Source organism: Dendrobates tinctorius, unplaced genomic scaffold (genome assembly GCF_039654945.1).
Source record: "Dendrobates tinctorius isolate UK_male_01 unplaced genomic scaffold, ASM3965494v1 ptg000058l, whole genome shotgun sequence".
NCBI classification, from domain to species: domain Eukaryota; kingdom Metazoa; phylum Chordata; class Amphibia; order Anura; family Dendrobatidae; genus Dendrobates; species Dendrobates tinctorius.
In genome coordinates this window covers 9124147-9145855 of record NW_027361726.1, presented here as the reverse complement: position 1 = coordinate 9145855, position 21709 = coordinate 9124147, and the positions used below count along the sequence as shown (strand labels likewise).

Genomic DNA, 21709 nt, shown 5'->3' with positions numbered 1-21709 from the left:
AGGGAAATCCTGAAAACATGTTCTGTTGGTGGGCCTTGAGGACCAGAGTTGGGGAACCCTGATCTAAATGGTTAACAGAGTGGGGGGGGGTTTCCTCTTTCACCCCATCGGCACCCTGAGATCTTGATCATGAGGTCCTAATGTTTGCCATGGCGAAAATAGTGGCCTGCTCAGGAGTTATAAAAACGTAGGTGGCAAAAGTAAGCTTTCATTCCGATCACGTCACTTTGCATTAACCCCTTCATACTGCAGCCCTTTTTCGTGTTTCCATTTCTTGCTTCCCTTCTTCCCAGAGCCAAAACTCTTATTTTTCGGTCAATATGGCCATGTAAAGGCTTATTTTTGCAGGACAAGTTGTATTTTTTAATGACACCATTGGTTTTATCATGTCGTGTACTCACAAATGGGGAAAAGAAAATTCCAAATTAGGTGAAATTATGATTCTCCAGGTTATTACGAGTTATAGTAGTTAATCGCATTCAGTGCGATAATAGAAGTGACACCATAGTCACTTTAAATGTGCCTGGTAACGCTGAGCTGACCAACAGTGAATTCTGGGTCGCTGATGTCTGCATGGCACCCCCACCCACCCAGGTACTATTTGATTCAGGCTCCATGCCCAGCGCCTAGCGCATGGCCAGTGAGGCCGAAACGTCTTATTTTCTGGCTGCATTAAAAAATCCCAAAAATTTTTCTAGAAGTTGAGTGCCAAGTTTTCTTTATTCATGTATGGTGTGGGGCCCTACTTGAGCACCTTTTGAAGTTGTGCACACGCTGTTTTTCCTTTATTATGATATCACAGACACCAAACATGTATAGGTTTTTTATTTTATTTAAATGGTGAAAAAAAAATCCAAAAGCAAAGTCTGTCATTTTCCAATACTCGTAAGCGTCTCCATTTTCCGTGATCCTGTGGCAGATAAGGGCTTGTTTTAGCTTGATCGGTAGATTCTGAACGCTGCGATGCCAAATGTGTATTTTTGTTATAGGGAGGTGATTTGAACTTTTATATTTCTTTTAATATTTTTTTAAATTTTTTTTTACTTTTCACTTGCTTTAATCTTTAATATTCTCCATGGGAGATTAGAAACAGGCCATGATCAGATCACCTGTATGTAGCAGAAATGGTCACTTGCTATGAGCACTGCCCAGATCAGTCATAGCAATCTGGCAATGACAACCACAGGGGTCACCTTCAGAATCTTAGTTGTCATGCCAACCCATTAGTGACCCGTGGTCATGTGACATGGGTGCCGATGGGTGGGATTAGCGATGCAATTTCAGCACAATCACTTTAAGGCTGTGTGCCCACGTAGCGATTTTTAAGTGTTTCCGCGGCATTTTTTAATGTGTGATTCTGCCGCGGAAACACTTAAAATAAGCGTTCCATGCATTTGCAATAGAAAACGCACATGTCGTGCCAATGGTGCGTTTTTTACCGCTGCGGAATCGCTTAGCGGTTAAAAACGCAGCATGTTCATTAATTTTGCGGAACCACCCACGATTCCGCATACCATCAATTATATGAGGGAAAACGCATGTCAAAACGCTTGACAATCGCGTGTCAAAAAGCGCATGCGATTTCCCTGGCAAGGGCATACGTTTCTGCTCAGGGAAAAAAAAAAAAAAAATAGCTTGAAAATCGCTACGTGGGCACATAGCCTAAAGGCCGCTGTGAGAGACTGACAGAGGCATTTAACATTTTAACAGCAAAGGGTGGATTACGATTCCACCCGCAGCTGTTAGAGGCACAAGTCAGTGTTCAAAACAAGGCCCACATCAAAGGGAGGGACACAACATACATAGTACTATAACAGGGCATGTCGTGAAGGGGTTAATTCCTGAAAAGCACATGAAGGGTTAATGAAGAACCTTAACGCTATTTTGAATACACTGAGGGGTGCAGTTTTTAAAATGGTCTCATATTTGGGGGTTTCCCAAAGGACCCCCAAAGTCACTTTGAACGTGAACACGACCCTATAAAAATAAGATTTGCAAATTTCCTTGAAGAAATAATAAAAAAATAAAAAAAGGTAAATTACTGTTCGCATTTTAGAAGATTTAAAAATGTAACAAAATAAAATAACATTTTACAAATGGTGCTGATGAAAAGCAGAGATGAGAGGGAAATGTTATTAATGTTTGTGGGTGGTATGACTGGATTAAAAGGATAATCAAAGTTTGAAAATAATGATTTTTTTAAAACTTGTCAAATTTCTGATATGTTTACAAGTTAAAGCAAAACATAACTTAAATTCAACATTATCAAAGTATTGTGTCACGAAAAAAAATCTAATAGTCAACAGGCTATGATGAAGCATTTCAGAGTTATTACTACATAAGGGACACTGGTCATATTTAACCCCTTTCTGACATCAGACGTACTATCCCGTCCATGGGACACAGGCCCCTATGCCCATGGACGGGATAGTACGTCTAGCGTGATCAGCGGCGCCCACGTGGTGCCCACGTGGTGAGCGCCGCTGATCGCGGCCGGATGTCAGCTGATTATCACAGCTGACACCCGGCACTATGTGTCAGGGGCGGTCACGGACCGCCCCCGACACGTTAACCCCTTGCACACCGCGATCAAACACGATCGCGGTGTATCGAGGGTTAAAGGGAAGCATTGGGAGGGGGCTTCCTCCATGCTTCCCTGAGCCCCCCTACAGCAGCGCAATGTGCAGCGCTGCTGCGGGGGGCTCTTTCCCTGCAGGCCCCCGGATCCAAGATGGCGACGGGGACCTTCAGGGGCCTGCAGGGAGCTGGCTTCCTCAGTGCCTGCAAAGCGCAGGCATGAGGAAGCCTTCTGCACTGCCTGTGACAGATTGCTGACCTGTCACAGTGATCTGTGATGTGTCACCCCCCTGGGACAACCTAATAAAGTTAAAAAAAAAAAAAAAATAAAATAAAAAAAAAGTGTAAAAATTTTTTTTTTTTTAAAAATCGCTCAATAAATTAAAAAGAAATAAAATAAATATTCCCTAATAAATTCATTTTTTGGAAATTAAACAAAAAAAACCAACACAATAAAAGTACACATTTGGCATCGCCGCGTCCGTAACGACCTGCCCTATAAAACTGTCCCATTAGATAACCCCTTTAGCGAACCCCTAAAAAATAAAAAACGAAGCAAAAAAATAATGATTTACTATCATACCGCCGAATAAAAAGTGCAATAACGCGCGATCAAAAAGACGCATATAAATATCCATGGTACCGCTGAAAACGTCATCTTGTCCCGCAAAAAACGAGCCGCCATACAGCATCACCAGCGAAAAAATTAAAAAGTTATAGCTCGCAGAATAAAGCGATGCAAAAATAATTTTATTATATAAAATTGTTTTTATTGCATAAAAGCGCCAAAACATAACAAATGAGGTATCGCTGTAACCGTACTGACCCGAAGAATAAAAGCGCTTTATCAATTTTACCGCACACGGAATGGTGTAAACGCACCCCCCCCCCCTCCCAAAAAAAAAATGAAACGCTGGTTTTTGTACATTCTGCGTCCCAAAAATCGGAATAAAAAGCGATCAAAAAATGTCACGTGCCCGAACATGATACCAATAAAAGTCAACTCGTCCCGCAAAAAATAAGACCTCACATGACTCGGTGGGTCAAAATATGGAAAAATTATAGCTCTCAATATGTGGTGATGCAAAAACTATTTTTAGAATAAAAAGCGTCTTTTAGCGTATGACAGCTGCCAAACAAAAACCGCCATAAATAGTAAATCAAACCCCCCGTTATCACCCCCTTAGTTAGGGAAAAACAATAAAATCAAAAACATGTATTTATTTCCATTTTCCCATTAGGGTTAGGGCTACGGTTACAGCTAGAATTCAGGGGTTTCCACTGTTGGGGACATCAGGTGCTCTCCAAACGCAACATGGCGTCTGATCTCAATTCCAGCCAATTCTGCGTTGAAAAAGTCAAATGGTGCTCCTTCCCTTCCAAGCTCTGCCATGCGCCCAAACAGTGTTTTACCCCCACATATGGGGTATCAGCCTACTCAGGACAAATTGCAAAACAACTTTTTCTCCTGTTGCCCTTAGGAAAATAAAAAACTGGGGGCAAAAATATCATTTTTGTGGGAAAAAATTATATTTTTATTTTCACGCCCAGGCGTTATAAACTTCTGTGAAGCCTTTGGGGGTTGAAAGTGCTCACCACACATCTAGATAAGTTCCGTGGGGGGTCTAGTTTCCAAAATGGGGTCACTTGTGGGGAGTTTCCACTGTTTAGGTAAATTAGGGGCTCTCCTCTCCAAAGGCAACATGACACCCGCAGAGCATTCCATCAAAGTCTGTATTCCAAAACGTCACTACTTCCCTTCCAAGCCCCGACGTGGGCCCATACAGTAGTTTTCTCCCACATATGGGGTATCAGAGTACTCAGGACAAATTGGACAACAACTTTTGGGGTCCATTTTCTCCTGGTACCCCTGGGAAAATAAAAAAAATGGGGACTAAATGATCATGTTTGTGGAAAAAATACGATTTTTTTATTTTCACGCCAGGGCGTTATAAACTTCTGTGAAGCACTGGGGGAGTTCAAAGAGCTCACCACACATCTAGATAAGTTCCTTAGGGGGTCTAGTTTCCAAAATGGGGTCACTTGTGGGGGGATTCCACTGTTTAGGTACATCAGGGGCTTTCCAAACGCGGCATGGTGTCTGATCTCAATTCCAACCAAAAAAGTCAAATGGCGCTGTTTCCCTTCCGAGCTCTGCCATGCGCCGAAATAGTGGTTTACCCCCACATGTGGGGTATCAGCGAAACTCAGGACAAATTGCACAATAACTTTTAGGGTCCTGTTACCCTTGGGAAAATAAAAATTGGGGGTGAAAAGATCATTTTTGTGGAAAAAATATGATTTTTTAATTGTACCGCTGTACGTTATAAACTTCTGTGAAGCCCGTGTGATTTTAAATTTTTAACCACATATCTAGATTAAAGTTCCTTGGGGGGGGGGGGGGTCTAGTTTCCAAAATGGGGTCACTTGTGGGGGGTTTCCACTGTTTAGGTACATCAGGGGCTCTTCAAACGTGACATGGCGTCCGATCAGAATTCCAGCCAATTTTGCATTGAAAAAGTCAAACGGCGCTCCTTCCCTTCTGAGCTCAGCCATGCGCAGAAACAGTGGTCCCCCCCACATATCAGGTATCAGCGTACTCAGGACAAACTGCACAATAACTTTTCCAGTCAAATTTCTCCTTTTACCCTTGGTAAAAAAATAAAAATTGAACCTGAATTTTTTTTTTTTTTGCGAAAAAAAGTTAAATGTTCATTTTTTTTTAAATATTCAAAAAATTCCTGTGAAGCACCTGAAGGGTTAATAAACTATGTGGTTTTGAGCACCTTGAGGGGTGCAGTTTTTAGAATGGTGTCACTTTTGGGTATTTTCTATCATATAGACCCCTCAAAGTGGCTTCAAATGTGATGTGGTCCGTAAAAATAAAATGGTGTTGTAAAAATGAGAAATCGCTGGTCAACTTTTAACCCTTATAACTTCCTAACAAAAAAAAATTTTTGGTTCCAAATGGGAAATGTTACTTAAGTTTTTTTGTGTGCTGGATCTCTGATTTAAGGGCATAAAAATTCAAAGTTGGAAAATTGCGAAATTTTCAAAATTGTCGCCAAATTTCCTTTTTTTCACAAATAAGCGTAAGTTATATGAATTAAATTTTACCACTAACATGAAGTACAATGTTTTCTCGTGACATATTGTCAGAATCACCGGGATCCATGGAAGAGTTCCAGAGTTATTACCTCATAAAAGGGACAGTGGTCAGAATTGTAAAAATTGGCCCGGTCATGAACGTGCAAACCACCCTTGGGGGTGAAGGGGTTAAAAAAACAGGATTTTTTGTTGCTTACCGTAAAATCTGTTTCTCTGAGCCTTCATTGGGGGACACAGAAACCATGGGTGTATGCTGCTGCCACTAGGAGGCTGACACTATGCAAATAAAAGTTAGCTCCTCCTCCGCAGTGTACACCCCACCGACAGGAAGTAGGATGCTCAGTTAGTGAGAAAGCAGTAGGAGAAGCAATCTGTAACGAGATAAAAACAGAAAACACAAATCCATACTGTAACAATATTATACAGTAAACGGTGCTGTTCAACTTGGGAGGGTGCTGTGTCCCCCAATGAAGGCTCAGAGAAACAGATTTTACGGTAAGCAACAAAAAATCCTGTTTTCTCTATCGCCTTATTGGGGGACACAGAAACCATGGGACGTCCCAAAGCAGTCCTCAAGGGGAGGGAACAGCAAATAACCCCATCAGGACGAGGGAGTCACCCTCGTCACCTGCAAGGTCACCTGCGAGGTCTTCTTTACCCCGACCGGCACTTGCCGAAGCTAGGCATGGGTTGTGAGAAACCTTATGGACCTGTGGAGGAGCAATGACCGTACTGCAGAGGAGCCAGACGAAGGCCCAAAAAGTACCGCCAGGAGGACACGCACTGCCCGGGCAGTGTGCGTCGTACTGAAAAGAACGCAGTCCCTCCTGGGCCGGCAACCCTACTAATGTCGACCAGAATCCGCGAGCAGACGCTGACCTGAAGGCCAGAGGACCTCTATACCTCAAGCCCGAGCTTGATAAGTACCGTTGCTGTGGCCAGGCAGCCTGATGAGAGCACGCCACGAAGGGAAAATTCGAGGCGGATGAAAGAGAGAGAATTTAGAGAGATGTAGAGTGGACCCTTGACCTACAGGAAGTGTACCACAGCTGCTATAGAGTCTGAGGCGCCCTAGGAGTGGTAGAGAGCCTGAAAGGGAAGGCTACCAACTGAAAAGGAAAATGAACCCGTACGTTGCAAAAGCAGATATCTCCAAAGCCCTGAAGAAATCAGGACCTGGATAAGAGCTTCATGGAAAAATCATGCGATTCGCTGGAGGCAAATGCTGAACGAAGAAAAATTTCCACCTGAGAAAAAGGATGGTCTCCATCCTAGATCCCGGAAAGGCACGCTGAGGAAAAAGCGCTGAAGTACGACGAGGTTCAGCCTGAGGAAGGAAAGCGCTTGTCCTTCCGGTGACCTCCCCAATAATTAAGCGATTGGAGCTACCCGGAAGAAACGGGAAGCTGGTGAGGGACTTGTTTGGAGATAATTTCGCTCGTGAGATCGAAAGCCAAATGAACCCCTAGAAGGGAACGATGAGGCGAAAACCCATGTTTCCATGCAAGTGGAATTTTTTGGACAGTGAGGACGATCAAATCTTCTGACTGGTCCCCAGCAAGAATGCTCTGATGAGCAAGCTAGGCCACGTGTCTATAGAAGTTTGCAACACGAGTGGAGACTAAGACAGGACACTATAAAGCGGCGGATGGTTTCAAGGTTGACCTTGCCAACTACTGTGTGAATTTGCCGTGGAATCTCTGAGGGATGCACTTCTGGGACAGGAAGGACCGTAGTAGTGGGAGACTTGGAACCGTAGGGTTCGTAGTCGCAGAAGTAGAGATATACTAAGGCGCCCTCTTGCTTGGAAACGGCGGAAGGCCGTTCTGTGAGAAAATGACGAGACCTGAGAACAGGCCACTGAGAACCTGCGAAAGAGCCAAACACTGAAAACGTACTGAATAGAACCAGGGGATAATCTGGATCTCATCGCCGCGATGTAGGCTCAGGATGGCTATAAAGAGACAACTGATTGCTCCACTAAGGAGGTAGAACGGAGACTACTGGATGACTGAGATGCAAAGGGAGATAAATCCAGCACCCCGGGATGAGTGTGGATATGGACAAAAATAGTGTAGTTGGACTTAGAAAAGTGATTAGTCGAGTAAGGAAAGTTCAAGCAAAACATGGAGTATGATAACTGTAAGAAAAGTTGGCTCTAGGTAGATCAAATAGACACCAGAAGACAACTAGGCTGACGAAAGGCAGGTCAATTTGTATGACGATGTAAACGACCGAAACCATCCTGGACCCTCTGGAGCAGGGAGGGGATTACGGTGTGTAGACCTGCTAGCCTAAGTCTAAGACAAAACGCGCCTGAGGATAACAGTGAAAAGATACAATACTAGCCGAAGGAAGAAACGCGTTATCACCAGACTCATTCTTGGATCCAGGACTGGAACAGCTTTTTACCCCGGTCGATGCTTGCGTAGAGTTAGATCCCACTCCTGTGAGGTGGGATACTTTTTCCCGGTCACGGTCAGAAGACCCATGTCTGAGCTGCTGAAGGCTTTACTCGGCGTCTGTAAGAAAGAATAGGTAAGTTTCGACAGAAAAGGAGCGTATGGTAGTTTTGTTGCTCGAAGTCCCCTAAAGCAGGCTAGAACTTATAAACTACTATTTGCGAAACATTAAAGATAGGCGGACTACACCGGCAGTAAAGATAGCTTCTGGCAAAAACTCCTGTGGTGCAACTCACACTTAGGGTACAGAACATGCCGCAGTAAAACCGCGACCATCAGTACCTGACCCGAGAGAGTCTGACCCACCTGAAGGTGGAGTATCCAGATATGTTGCTACCAAGATCCGCACTGTGGGACAGAGATCCGTTCTGTTTGGACATGGTAGTGGTTACGTTCAACTGTTAAACCACAGATGTTATTGACAATGAACTATGTAGCCGAGAGGTGTCTTTGACTCACCTGAAAGCGACTTGTAACCGCGGCTGTAGCCTGCTATGAGCAATAAATGCCGGCACCTCACCTCAAGTGGCTTTTAGACGGGAGCTCAGGTAAAGGCTGCAAAAGACCGTGAGGAACGTGAGAGAGGACGCTTCTGACTCACCAGAAAACGGGACAGTATAGCCGGATCGGTATAGTTGATGGCCTCGGGTACGTTTGAGTTACCAGAGAAACGGCGTGTATTGACTAAACATGTCTGATAGAGGACTATTCAAGTGCTCAATAAGGGATAGAGTACTGCTGCAATAGAACACGAAGAACCTGAAGGCGAGAGTGTCTGACTCACCTGAATACGGTACAGAACACCAGTACCACTGAAGCAGTCAACCCCAGACGCGTCTCCACAGTAATACAACCGTTTGAACTACTGTACCTGGTAGGTGATGCCGCCGCGGGATCTCGGCTCCTGCTTACTCACGCCCGCCGCGTCTGAAGCCTGGATAGCGGATATAGCCTAGCTGCCGGGGCAGTCTAGGCCTAGATACCTGACGACATTAGGCAGAATAACGGCTTATGTGTTGCGGTCTAGGCCGGAATACCTGATGGCATTAGGCCGAATAACTGCTTCTGGCTGCGGTCTAGGTCTGAAAACCTGGCGGCATTAGGCAGAATAACGGCTTCTGTGATGCGGTCTAGGTCTGGGTACCTGACGGCATTAGGCAGAATAACGGCTTCTGTGATGCGGTCTAGGTCTGGGTACCTGACGGCATTAGGCAGAATAACGGCTTCTGTGATTCAGTCTAGGTCTGGGTACCTGACGGCATTAGGCAGAATAATGGCTTCTGTATTGCGGTATAGGACTGGGTACCTGACGACATTAGGCAGAATAACGGCTTCTGTGTTGCGGTCTAGGTCTGGATACCTGACGACATTAGGCAGAATAATGGCTTCACGCGTAGTAAGCCGTGCCACGAAGTCTGTAGTAAAGTAGATTCTGACCAGTCAATTCTTATGACTGTAGAACAGTAGGCCTGGGATCAGAAAGAGACTAAACACTACTCTCTGTTGTGCGCCACGGTTGCAACTTCTGGAACAGCGAGTTGTGGTCAGCTTCTCTATCCACTGAGCCACAGCAGACAATTGCCGGATAACACGGACTTCTATTCAGCTAGAAGTCCGGCCCAAATACTGGAGACGTGAAGAGAAAGAAGCAGCACCCTGTTCTGCTTATAGCAGTATGAATCCAGCGTCCGAAGGGGGCTGCAGAAAATTGAAGGGAGAGTGCCTGTGAGCCGTAGATATGGAGTTGCTATGACAGGACCCCAACGTCTTTATGTGAAGCAATGGCTGAGACTTGCTCTGCTGAAAATCAGGGCACCAATCCGTAATGGCCGAAAAACACAACAACCGTGTGACGAAATCAGATCTCCGACATACTGATGCACTAGAAACTGCGCGGCAGAAGATTACAATTATGCCAGTAATTTGAGTACTATTACGTCAGTGACTGTACAGCTCTAGAGTACAGTTACTTCAGAGATCGTACGGCTCCAGAAAAACCTTCAAGTTAGTGACTGTACGGCTCCAGAGACTGTACGACCGGGTCAACTGGGGGCTCCTGGACGGTGGGAGAGGACCACAGTGGAGGAATAGGAGGAGAACGAAGTGGCCTAGAGTTAGACATGAGAACAATCCCACTAAGCGCTGCCAGAAGGTTAGGGGACAGGAGAGCAGAGGAGGGGGGGGGGGATCAGTCTGCAGTGCAGCTACTTACAGCAGATGTCCTGTATGAGACTTGGCTGTAGAGAGAGACAGGCAGGTCCCATAGCTGGATGCGGCTCCACTGTACCACAGCCGGAAAATGGCGTCTGCCAGAATACGCAGGGCAGAACGTGCGCGCTGTGAGGGCGGCCAGAGACCGGGAAGCCCACTCTCAGCTAAACGCGGGGCCCGGAGGAGCAATATGGCGGCGGCTCCCGTCCACAGTCTGAGGATAGCGGGCGGAGCCTGACGCCACACAGGAAGAGGCGAGGAGAAACGGGCGGGAAAAGGCCCGCCCGAAGCCGAAAGGAAGGGGGGGCGGAGTCAGCACTTCCACTAGGCCCAAAATGAAGCCGGGACCTAGATTACAGCCGGCGGCCGCCGGAGCGGGAGGCCGCGGAGGACATACAATAGTGCCAAACGGGTCCCCACAGTGGCGCCAGGGTGCTAAAAGTGGCGCAAACAAAGTGCCATGACGCCGCTTAGACAGGCTGTACGGGGCACAAAGAACAGGAAGCCTCTGTGTGCCTAAACCCCCTCTCTTCCCCAAAGGATCTGCAAGGCAGTGCTGAGGCCCCTGAAACCAGTCGGAAGGGTATGAACTGCGCCAGCCGCCCAAACTACTATCTCTTTGAATAAAGGGTTGTTTTTTTTTTTTTTTTTTTCTTCTTCTTTCTCCTTCTTATCCCGTTTTCTTCACCTCTTCAGTGACCGGGGAGAAAAGAGGGAAAGTACCTCCTCAATCACGAAAATCGGACGTCCAGAATCCATGTTGCGGGACGTCCGTGTCTCCTCGACCGACAGGCTCTGGTGGGCGAGTGGGTGGGAGACGTAGGCAGGACCAGGTATTCTCTCTCTTGTGGGATCACCTAAACACGCGCCTGTGTTAGGGATTTTGGTGTCCTGCCGTCCAGACATATGAGGATACGGGGTGGCAGTACACGCCGTACTCAGTCTCTGTGTGGGAGTACAGTAGTGACTGTTCACACTGTATCCCTCCGGGAACCTGAAAGAAAACGACGCACATTGAGGTAGATAAGGGTCTAGTAAAAGACCCGTGTCCACCTCCTACTGACACTAAGCTAAACTGAGCATCCTACTTCCTGTCGGTGGGATGTACACTGCGGAGGAGGAGCTAACTTTTTTATTTACATAGTGTCAGCCTCCTAGTGGCAGCAGCATACACCCATGGTTTCTGTGTCCCCCAATAAGGCGATAGAGAAAAGCGCCCAGTCACTAAGGGGTTAAAAAATGTCTACAGCCGCCACTAGAGGGTGCCTTCTGTACACTTCATGTGTCAGCACAGTATGCTTCCTCTAGTTGTGATTAAAGAAATCATTTCTGAGAACAGAGTTCAGCAGTCCCAGTGAAAATGAACATTGCAGCGGTGATCACAGGTCAGTTGCAAAAGTGGCATTTATGAGACTGTTGGGGGTTCCAGCAGTCTGACACCTACCAGTCTGCAAATTGGATAGTTTATAGCCCTTTAGTATAGAGGTATGTGGGTGAAAATGCCACAGTGTGAAGGAAAAATTGTAAAGGTGACCCCCCGACTTTCCAGTCACCACTTTCTCATCGCCAGCGATTATTAATTGTAGGCATATTTTAGAAATCCGCCATCACTTACCCTTTAAATCTAGTTCTGCAAGGGTTTTGTCACTGTGTGAGAAAGATATCCATCTGCTAAAAGGTGGAGGATTTACTTTGAGGCAGATTTTGTAGGGGCTTCACGTTATCAGACTGACATGTGTAAGGTATCGATGCATCCAAAATTTAGCCATCTAATGAGATACCTGCACTTTGCTCCTCGTGAAAGGAATAAGTAGTCCATTAGATTTATATACAAGAGAATATAAAAATAAAAAAGCTGAAACGCGTGAAGAGGCCTGAAAAGTAGGATTGCAGTATTGTATATAGCTCCGGCTTCTTCATGTGCCTGCAGTAAGGGAATTATTGCTCAGATTCAAGAAAACTATACAATCATTGATGAGGTGTTGTGCTGAGGATTATTCTACTAGGCACAATAAGTTAATAAGTTTCCAGCTTTCACCAAAACACATAATTTTGCACATTCACATTGCTATAAATTGAGGGAATGTATCAGGCAAGAGTTTCACGGACGCTCATTTCACAAAAATTAATGCAAATAGGAACTTACATTGACTCAGGGAAACTATTCTTCCTGGTGTTAGAAAAGAAAAAAAATAAGTTCTGCATAATGGCAATTTTTTTTTAGTAACTATTACACTAAAAATAAAGCCTAAAATCAATAAAGAAAAAGCATGCAATAAAATTCTCCTCCCTGGTTGTGCATTGTGCCCCCCATCATTACCCCGCTTGCAGAGTTGACCAATGAGTATCCAAACAATCCGAGCCATTTTGTCTGGATGAGCTTCCTACAGGCACGGCTCAGTCATGTGGCTTCCCTGATGGCCTCCCCATTTTGACTACCAGTGCGGGGAGTACAAGGTGGGGAGGTGCCAGAGAAAAGGAGCTGTCAGGAGTGGCAGCTATGTCCCTGCAGGCTGCTGATCGGACTAACCGGTCTGTAAAAGGACATAATGGATTCAGGCACACCCATGGGCGGCTGAAAAGTAGGCGATTATGCCCCAACTACACCCTGTATGCTTTGTGTATATACAGCAGCGGAAACTGCAGCAGCTGCTGACACCAGTATTCGGCATTTGCTTATCTGCACCCTTGATTTTTACAATGACTGACTCGTAACTTGGCCTTGTCTTCTAATATATGATTTAGTGTTTCCAACCTGCTGGCCCTTCACCTTGAACAAACGGAAGGAGCAGGACCCCCGCTTGGCCCTTCGCCTCAAGCAGGAGGAAGGAGCAGGACTCCTCCCGCTTGGCCCTTCCCCTCAAGCAGGAGGAAGGAGAGAGATGCTGCTATGGAGTAGGTGAGAGTAAAACACAACTTTCCATTAGCCCAGATTACAGAAAACATGGCATAATATATAACCATACTATATCTCCCCCAAGTGCAGCATGGTCCCCACTATTCTCCAATCTTATTGACTGAATAAATAAATATAAAGTATGATTTTAGAACGCTTCTATACAAACTATAAGAAAAAAAAAAATCAAAAAAGTTGCAAATATATTATTAATTTTCTGAACTGCAAATCAGAGACAAGAAAAAGCCACAGAGTAGAGGAGGAGGGGGTAAAAAAAAAAAAGGAGACACCTTAATATATCCACTTGATACAGGTCATTCGCCAGTAGTAAAATGTAAAAGGCACATAAGACGAGCATGCAAATATAAATATATTTAAAAAAAAAAAAAGATTAAATATACATTATCTGAAGAGGAAATAAATTATGGAGCGGGAAAAAAATATTAAAAAAGTTGTATTAACCAGTAACATGGAGACAAGATAGTGATGAAAGTCTGGAGTTTGTAAAGTTACAAAGGCTAAAATTATAGACATGATATCGACATTACAGAAATTATGGGATCACCTGGACATTGCACCTCTCTTAATGCTAAGAAAAGGTAAAAAAAAAAAAAAAAAAATTCCACCTTTCACAGTTTAGATGTATGCAAAACGCTCAGCATGGTGAGCTTGTGCTGCTTTTCGGGTTTTATGATCCATTCACAGCCAGAGCTGCATCAAAGTGTAGCGGATGGGATGGTGGATTGTTAAGACTTAGGACATTAGTGCATCAATGAAGCACAGTCTGGTCCCAAGACCCCAAAGCAAAGTTTTGACAGCAGCTCGATACGACCACAGATGGCAAGGCAGGGTCATTTCAGAGCTAATGTGTGAAAAGTTACACGTTATGACATTTTTCTTGGTTATCAGGACATGAAACCGCTATTTAAATTACAAAAATAAAATCTTAAAGAAATTAAACCAAAAACCTATCTAGTTAATAAAACGCACTCCCTAATATTTAGGGAAATTCTAGTTGATTCTTCTCCCTCCCGAAATATGGAGACAACACCGAAAAACCTCAACAGTGGCTGAAATTTCATGTCCGTGGAAATCCGCCAAAATCCAACAATCCATTTGTCCATAAAACAAAATGATGAAACTGGAGGAAAAGAATAATTCCTGCATACGGGATGGGTCTTCATTAATGCTAAACTAATTATACATCCAAAAAAAAAAAAAAAACAGAAAAACACAAGTTTGTGCATGCAGCATCTGTACAGCCGGGACTGTGGTCATCTGGCAGCCGAAGAAGTCTTAATTGGAAGATTGGGGCTGGGGATAGTTTGCAGGGTATTTACAGGCAGGAGAGGTCGCCTTGTTCTGATGGTGTCTCCAATGTTTTGAAGGGGAACAAGTGTAGTCTCCCGTCGTTTATCGGAGTGGAAACAGAGTTTGGATGTGTGTGGGGACTAGAGATGATTAAGGCAGATATCTTGAAGGGCTGGACGTTATTTGCCTTTTTGGTAAGTAGCTGCTTGTCCACAAAGCATGATGAGGGTGGTTGGCCGAGTCCTTGTAATACCTGAAATTCTGGGAAAACTAAGTAGTCAAGGCTAACAGTTCTTGGTCTCATGAAGCTGGGGTGAATCTGACATCTAGAAGAGAAGCCTATAAGTAGGAAAAAGAAAGAAAAAGTGAAAAAAGTATTACGAGGTGAATCAGCTCTGCTAAGGACAGGTTCAGACGGGCGTCCATCACACGCCCGGTCTCCAAACCCGAGCTTATAAGTTTGCGTGTCCATGAGGCTCTTGGCTCGGGTCAGTCTTGGCATTTTAGTTGGCATATGGACTGTGAAATACGCCCGTCTGGACCAGATGCAAGTCTGACAACTATGACAAAAAAAAAAAAGAGCATGGACAGCGCCTCCAAAAATCATACAATGATCTAATGTCGCTAGGTGAAAATATATATAACTTAAAGGGGTTGTCCGGGCTTTTCACATAATCTCAGTACATATCTGGGCTGCAGAATTATGACAATAAGTAATTTACTTTGTCACTAGTTTGCACGGTTTTCTAGATATTCTGAACAGAATGGGATGGGCTTCTTTATGTGGACGGGGAGGGCCTGTAGCTATGGAGGGTGGGGTTGTTGCTATAGAGGACATGTTTGGAGTAGAGTAGGAGATTACGACTAGTTCTCATTTCAATGCCATAACACACTCCCCCCCCCCCCCCTTGGACATTCTGTTCAGAATATCTAGAAAACCGTGCAAACTAGTGACAGAAAGTAAATTACTTGTCATAATTCTGCAGCCCTGATATGTACTGAGATTATGTGAAAAGCCCGGACAACCCCTTTCATTTGGCACAGCTGATTTTAAAATAGGACACAGCAAAAAAATATGGATTTTTGTGAGTACTCACCGTAAAATCCTTTTCTCCGAGACGCTCATTGGGGGACACAGGTACTGTGGGTGTATGCTACTGCCGTCTGGAAGCTGACACTAAGTATACAAAAAAAAAAGTTAGCTCCTCCTCCGCCGCATACACCCTCGCCCCGATTGCGGGCGGAAACCAGTTTAGTGCAATAGCAGTAGGAGAACACAAAACAATTTAGCCCTAAAGCAGAATACCATATGTCTGAAAAAAGGACCACCCTAATTTTTTTTTTTTTTAAAAAGGAATCATACTAATTAAACAAGAGCCAACTAACTGGCTAATAGGGTGGGTGCTGTGTCCCCCAATGAGCGTCTGGGAGAAAAGGATTTTACGGTGAGTACTCACAAAAATCCATGTTTCTCCTTCGTCTCATTGGGGGACACAGGTACTGTGGGACTTCCCAAAGCAGTCCCTGGGTGGGAGATTGAGTCACCGATCCAAGCCACATGCACCTCCTGCTAAAGGTGCCCCACCGCTGCTTGGAGAATTCTTCTACCCAGGCTCGCATCTGATGAAGCCTGAGTATGCACATTGTAATATTTAGAAAAAGTGTGCAGGCTGGACCAGGTTGCTGTTTTGCATACCTGCTCTGCCGAAGCCTGGTGCCGAAGCGCCCAAGAGGCGCCCACTGCTCGAGTAGAGTGCGCTCTAATCCGGTAAGCCTCTTGAATAGTTAGGCGGATCCATCTGGCTATGGTCGACTTTGAAGCTGTGAGTCCCTTCCTGCGCCCTTCGGGGATAACAAACAGCGAGTCTGTCTGGCGAAAGGGTGCTGTCCGCGATACATCTTCTGAGCGCTCTCACTAGGTCCAATGTGTGGAGTGCCCTTTCTATCTGATGTACTGGCGCTGGGCAAAATGAAGGCAGGACAATGTCCTCATTAATGTGAAACGAGGACACAACATTCGGCAGAAAGGGGGGAGCTGGTCTAAGAACTGCCTTATCCTTGTAGAAGGTAAGAAACGGTGCTCTACAAGAATGGGCTGCCAACTCCCGAGACTCGCCTAATAGAAGTTATGGCTACCAAGAATGCGACCTTCCTGGAAAGGTATGACAACGAAATTTCTCGCAACGGCTCAAAAGGAGCTTCCGGCAGGACACTCAGGACCAGGTTAAGGTCCCAGGGGCGCTCTATAGGGGGGTACCAAATGTGAGACCCCTTGAATGAATGTCTTGACCTGCATGTTGGTAGCGATTCTTCGCTGGAAAAGGACGGACAGGGCCGATATCTGTCTCTTAAGGGAGCTCGGGGCTAACCCTGAGTCTAGGCCTGACTGAAGAAATTGGGAATCGAAAGAGACAGTGGAGCAACCTCGTGCTCTCGACACCAACCAAAGAAAACCTTCCAAGTGTGATGGTAAATTCTCGCCGAGGTAGGCTTCCGGGCGCTAACCATTGTAGCAACCACTTCACGCCCGAACCCCGCTTGGGTCAGGATCCAAGAGTCAATGGCCACGCCATCAAACACAGGGCCCCTGAGTTCGGATGGAAGATCGACCCCTGAGACAGTAAAAGTCTGGCCGTTCTGGCAGCCGCCAAGGAACATCCGCAAGAAGCTGCACTAGATCCACGTACCATGCCAGAATTGCCGGAACCCTCTCTGTTTTGATCTTCCTGATGACCCTCGGAAGTAGTGGCAGTGGGGGAAACAGGTACGGGAGGCGAAACTGGTTCCATGGTAGAACCAACGCATCCACTGCGATCGCTCGCGGGTCTTGAGACCGAGCAACAAACACGGCTACTTTGGCGTTTACCCTGGAGGCCATCAGATCCACGTCCGGTGCCCCCCCACCGTTGGCAAATCTGCTGGAAGACCTCTGGGTGCAGGGACCATTCCCCGGACATGACACCCTGCCGGCTTAGGAAGTCCGCTGCCCAATTTTCCACGCCTGGTATGTGGACTGCCGAAATCACTGAGTGGTTCCCCTCGGCCCAGCGTAGTACATGTTCTATCTCGCGCATGGTTGCCCTGCTGCGCGTGCCCCCCTGATGATTCACGTATGCCACCGCCGTGGCTTTGTCCGACTGTATCCGGACAGGACGTCCTGCTAGAAAGTGCTGGAAACCGTACTGCTCGTATCTCCAACAAGTTGATTGGGAGGCGTGCCTCCTGTTGCGACCATCGCCGCTGAGTCGTGTGATGGCGGAAAACTGCTCCCCAACCGAGGAGGCTCGCATCGGTTGTGATCACCAACCATTGATCTGGGGGAAAAGGCTTCTTCTGAATAAGAGAGGAGTCGCACGTCCGCCACTGTAGTGACCGCTTGACTTGAGCGGACAACCTATACGGACGACGGGGCCTCAATTTGTCCGGCACCGCCCTAGCCACAGGGGGGCTGCGCCAGATATGACGTCACGCCGGGGGGCGGAACTTCCACCCGCGGCCTAGGCCAAAGCCGCGGGCTAAATTAGCCTCTGCCCGCCCGTGCACTGGCGGCCCCGCTATCCCGGCGATCCTGCCTGCACCCCCTTGAAGCGCTCTCCTTCACCACCGCTGGGGCATCTTCCTAACGCGGCCCTCCACGCAGGTATAGGGAGGGAGGAGAGGAGGAGGGGAGGAGAGGAGGAAAAGAGGAAGGAAAGGAATGGAGATTGCTGGATCGCAGCCCTAGCCCAAAAACCTGCCACCTATGGCCGCACCGCTGACCTGGAGCCTCTCGCTGCCCAGGGGCCCTCCCCAGCCATCCATACCTGCCATTAGCAGAGGCCATGAGGTAATCCATTTTGGACGGTGCAGGCACCCTAGCTCCGTCCGCCTTGCAGGGGCGAGGAGAGGGACCGTCCGCCGCCATGTAGCACCGCCGTCGTGCGTTGGTGGAGCAGTGGGGGCCGCACAGACTAGTCTTGAGCCTCTGTGCAAGCCCATGGTTTCAATACCTAGGGGTGGACAGGGCTAAGTCTGGCATAATGTCCCACGGTGCGGAAAAGGATACGTGGAGGGACACTCGCACGTGCTCACCCGTTGATGGTTTGGGGAAATCGGATCCTTTCAATAGGATGCGTTGCCCCGGTCTTATCTTCATAAAATAAAAAAGAAAAATAGATGTCCGGGGAAAAGTCCCAGAGATGTCCCTCGGTGCTGGAAAGGATACGCAGAGACGATACTCAACGTGTGCTCGCCCGTTGATGGTTTGGGGAGATCGGACCCTTTCAATAGGGTCCGTCGCCCCTGTCTTATCTTCATGGGAAAAAAAAAAAAAGAAGAAGTCTGGAAAAACCCAGACATGTGTGCCTCCAAAGACACCAAGCATAAAACTGGTTTCCGCCCGCAATCGGGGCGAGGGTGTATGCGGCGGCGCTAACTTTTTTTTTGTATACTTAGTGTCAGCCTCCAGATGGCAGTAGCATACACCCACAGTACCTGTGTCCCCCAATGAGACGGAGAAAAAAAAAATACTGCCTATTTTTGCTTTCACTTGAGCTCTTGAATGAGAGTTTCAATGCTCCTTTCATTTGGTGTAGGTGCTGTGTGGCGGCCATTATTGTTGAGGTTTTGTGCTGGTGCGGAGTCGCGAAGTCGTGGGGAAACAGTCTGGCAGTATGGGTGCTGTGGGGCACCAGGTCGCCCACCCTTCTGATACATTGTTGCTGCGATGATGGGTAGCACACAACACTGCTCTTTTAAGGCCATAGGCCAATGCATAGCAGTGGCTTCATACAGTCTGATCAGAATGTTACACTAAGAACCTCATGTTCAGTAATAGATTTTTGCCTAGTATAATTAGATCAATGTATATAGCATTATCCGAGCATGCTCGCTCATCACTACTGACAACCTCTAAGGTAAACTGCCAGGAGGATATCATGGGAGCAAAGGTCTTTTGTAGCATGTCCAATAACAGGGCACAGCTTATGGACATACAGTATATCCATAATGACAGTGCTGGAAAACAGGATTTTTGTTTGCTTAATGTAAAATCTTTGTTTCTCGGAGCCTTCATAGGGAGACACGGGAACCATGGGTGTATGCTGCTGCCACTAGGAGGCTGACAATATGCACAAAAAAAGTTAGCTCCTCCTCTGCAGTGTACAACCTACCAACTGGCACTAGGTTAATCAGTTAGTGACAAAGCAGTAGGAGAAGCAACAAGATAGAAATAAAAACAGACAACTAACAATATAACAGTAAAAAGAGCTGATAAACATGGGAGGGTGCTGTGTCCTCGAATGAAGGCTCCAAGAAACAGAGTTTATGGTAAGCAACCAAAAATCCTGTTTTCTCTATAGCTTCATTGGAGGACATAGGAACCATGGGACATCCCAAAGCAGTCCCTGGGGAGAGAAACAGCAGAAACTCCATTCAGGTTGGAGAACTCACCACTGCCGCCTGCATGATCCTTCTACCTAGGCTGGCGTCTGCCGAAGCGTACGTATAGACCCTAGAAAATTTGGCGAACATGTGAATGGAAGATCAGGTTGCCGCTTTGCAAAGTTGAAAGACGGATGCCCTATGGTGTACCGCCCAGGAGGCGCCCACTGCTCAGGTAGAGAGAGCCACTCTGTTCTTGACCCGATAAGCCTCCAATATTGATGTTATGATCCAGCAAGCATTTATAGCCTTGGAGGCCGGCAGGCCTCTTCGCACACCCTCTGGAATGACAAAGTGTCCTACCAAATGGGGTGGTCCTAGCCAGATAGACCCTTACCACCTTGACCAGGTCTAACCTGTTCAGTGAACGCTCCAGATGCAGAGTCGGAGCAGGACAAAAGGAAGAAGAACAATATCCTCATTTAGGTGAAATGCAGACACCACCTTGGGAAGAAGGAAGGTAGAGGCCGCAAAACCACATTGTCCTGGTGAAGAACCAAGAAAGGAGGGTGACAGAAAAGAGCCGCCAATTCCGAGATGTGCCTAATGGAGGTGATGGCTACAAGAAATGCAACCTTCCAAGACAGAAAGGACAGCGAGATGTCTCGGGAGAGATTCAAAGAAAGAACTCCTAAGGGCCTCCAGAAATATATATTGAGGTCTCAGGGGTCCACAGGTGTCTGGTACAAGGGAGCGACATCCGTGACCCCTTTAAGAAAAGTTCTGGCTAAGAACGGGAGGATAAATTTTTCTGTAAAATAGAAAGAGCTGACAACTGGCCCTTTAACGAAGAGCAAGATCAGTGTCAAGTCCTACCTAGAGAAACGCCAAAATGGAAGGGAGAGAAATGGATATAGGCGGGACGTGATTAGACTCACACCAGCTGAAACAGGCTTTCAAAGTCCAATATAATAGACCCTGGAAGATGGTGAATTCCTAGCTTGAATCATGGTGCGTATCACCCGATCTGAAAACCCGACCGCTCTCAGAACCGCGGTTTCAACAGCCACACCGTTCAACTGAGTGACCGAGAATTCTGGTGGCATATCGGTCCTTGGGACAGAAGATCTAGCTCGTCTGGTAGCCTCCAGGGGGCGTCCCACGAGAAGATTGACGATCTCTGCAAACCAAGACCTTCTGGGCCAATCCGGTGCAATCAGAATGACCAGCACCCCTTCAGCCTTGATCTTCAACAGCCTGAGAAGAAGGGGGAGGGGAGGAAACAGATAGGGAAGAACAAACTGTGACCAGGGAATCGCCAGGACATCGGTGCCCACCGCGAAAAATGAACCATGGAACCTTCCTGCTCAGACGGGATGCCATGAGGTCCACATACGGACTTCCTCATCGACATGTATTGCAAAGATTGCCGCAACAGTCGCCTCCGCCCAGAGGAGAATCTTAAATACCTCGGCCACCACCAAGGGGCTCTGAGTCCCTCCCTGGTGATTGATAAATGCCACCACCGTGCATTGTCCGTCTGAACTCAGATTGGCAAACCCCTCAGAAGCTTTTCCCAGTAACGGAGGAACAGAAGAATGGCCCTCATCTAGAGGATTTTGATTGGCAGACAGGAATCCTCTGCCAACCAACGTCCCTGGACAGTCAGGTGGCGAAAGACCGCACCTGAGTCAAGAAGGCTAGCGTCCGTCATCAGCACTTGCCAGTGAACGGGAAGAAAGGACTGACACTGGAAAAAGAGTGGATGAAAGCCACCAATTGA

General features: G+C 46.7%; 1 protein-coding gene across 2 annotated transcripts in view; it reads right to left on the bottom strand.

Moving 5' to 3' along the window:
• Nucleotides 1-13692: 13692 nt before the first annotated feature.
• Nucleotides 13693-21709, bottom strand: part of RCOR1 (REST corepressor 1) — a 59435-nt gene continuing 51418 nt past the window's right edge. Inside the window, exons 12-13 of one of the 2 annotated variants that reach the window (XM_073578014.1) lie at nucleotides 15663-15742; nucleotides 13693-14904 (exon numbers count right to left, since the gene is read on the bottom strand). In XM_073578014.1, coding sequence (XP_073434115.1) covers nucleotides 14892-14904; nucleotides 15663-15742 — 93 coding nt within the window. In that variant the 3' untranslated portion in view covers nucleotides 13693-14891. The remainder of the gene's footprint in view (nucleotides 14905-15662; nucleotides 15743-21709) is intronic. The other variant, XM_073578015.1, reaches the window with a different exon arrangement.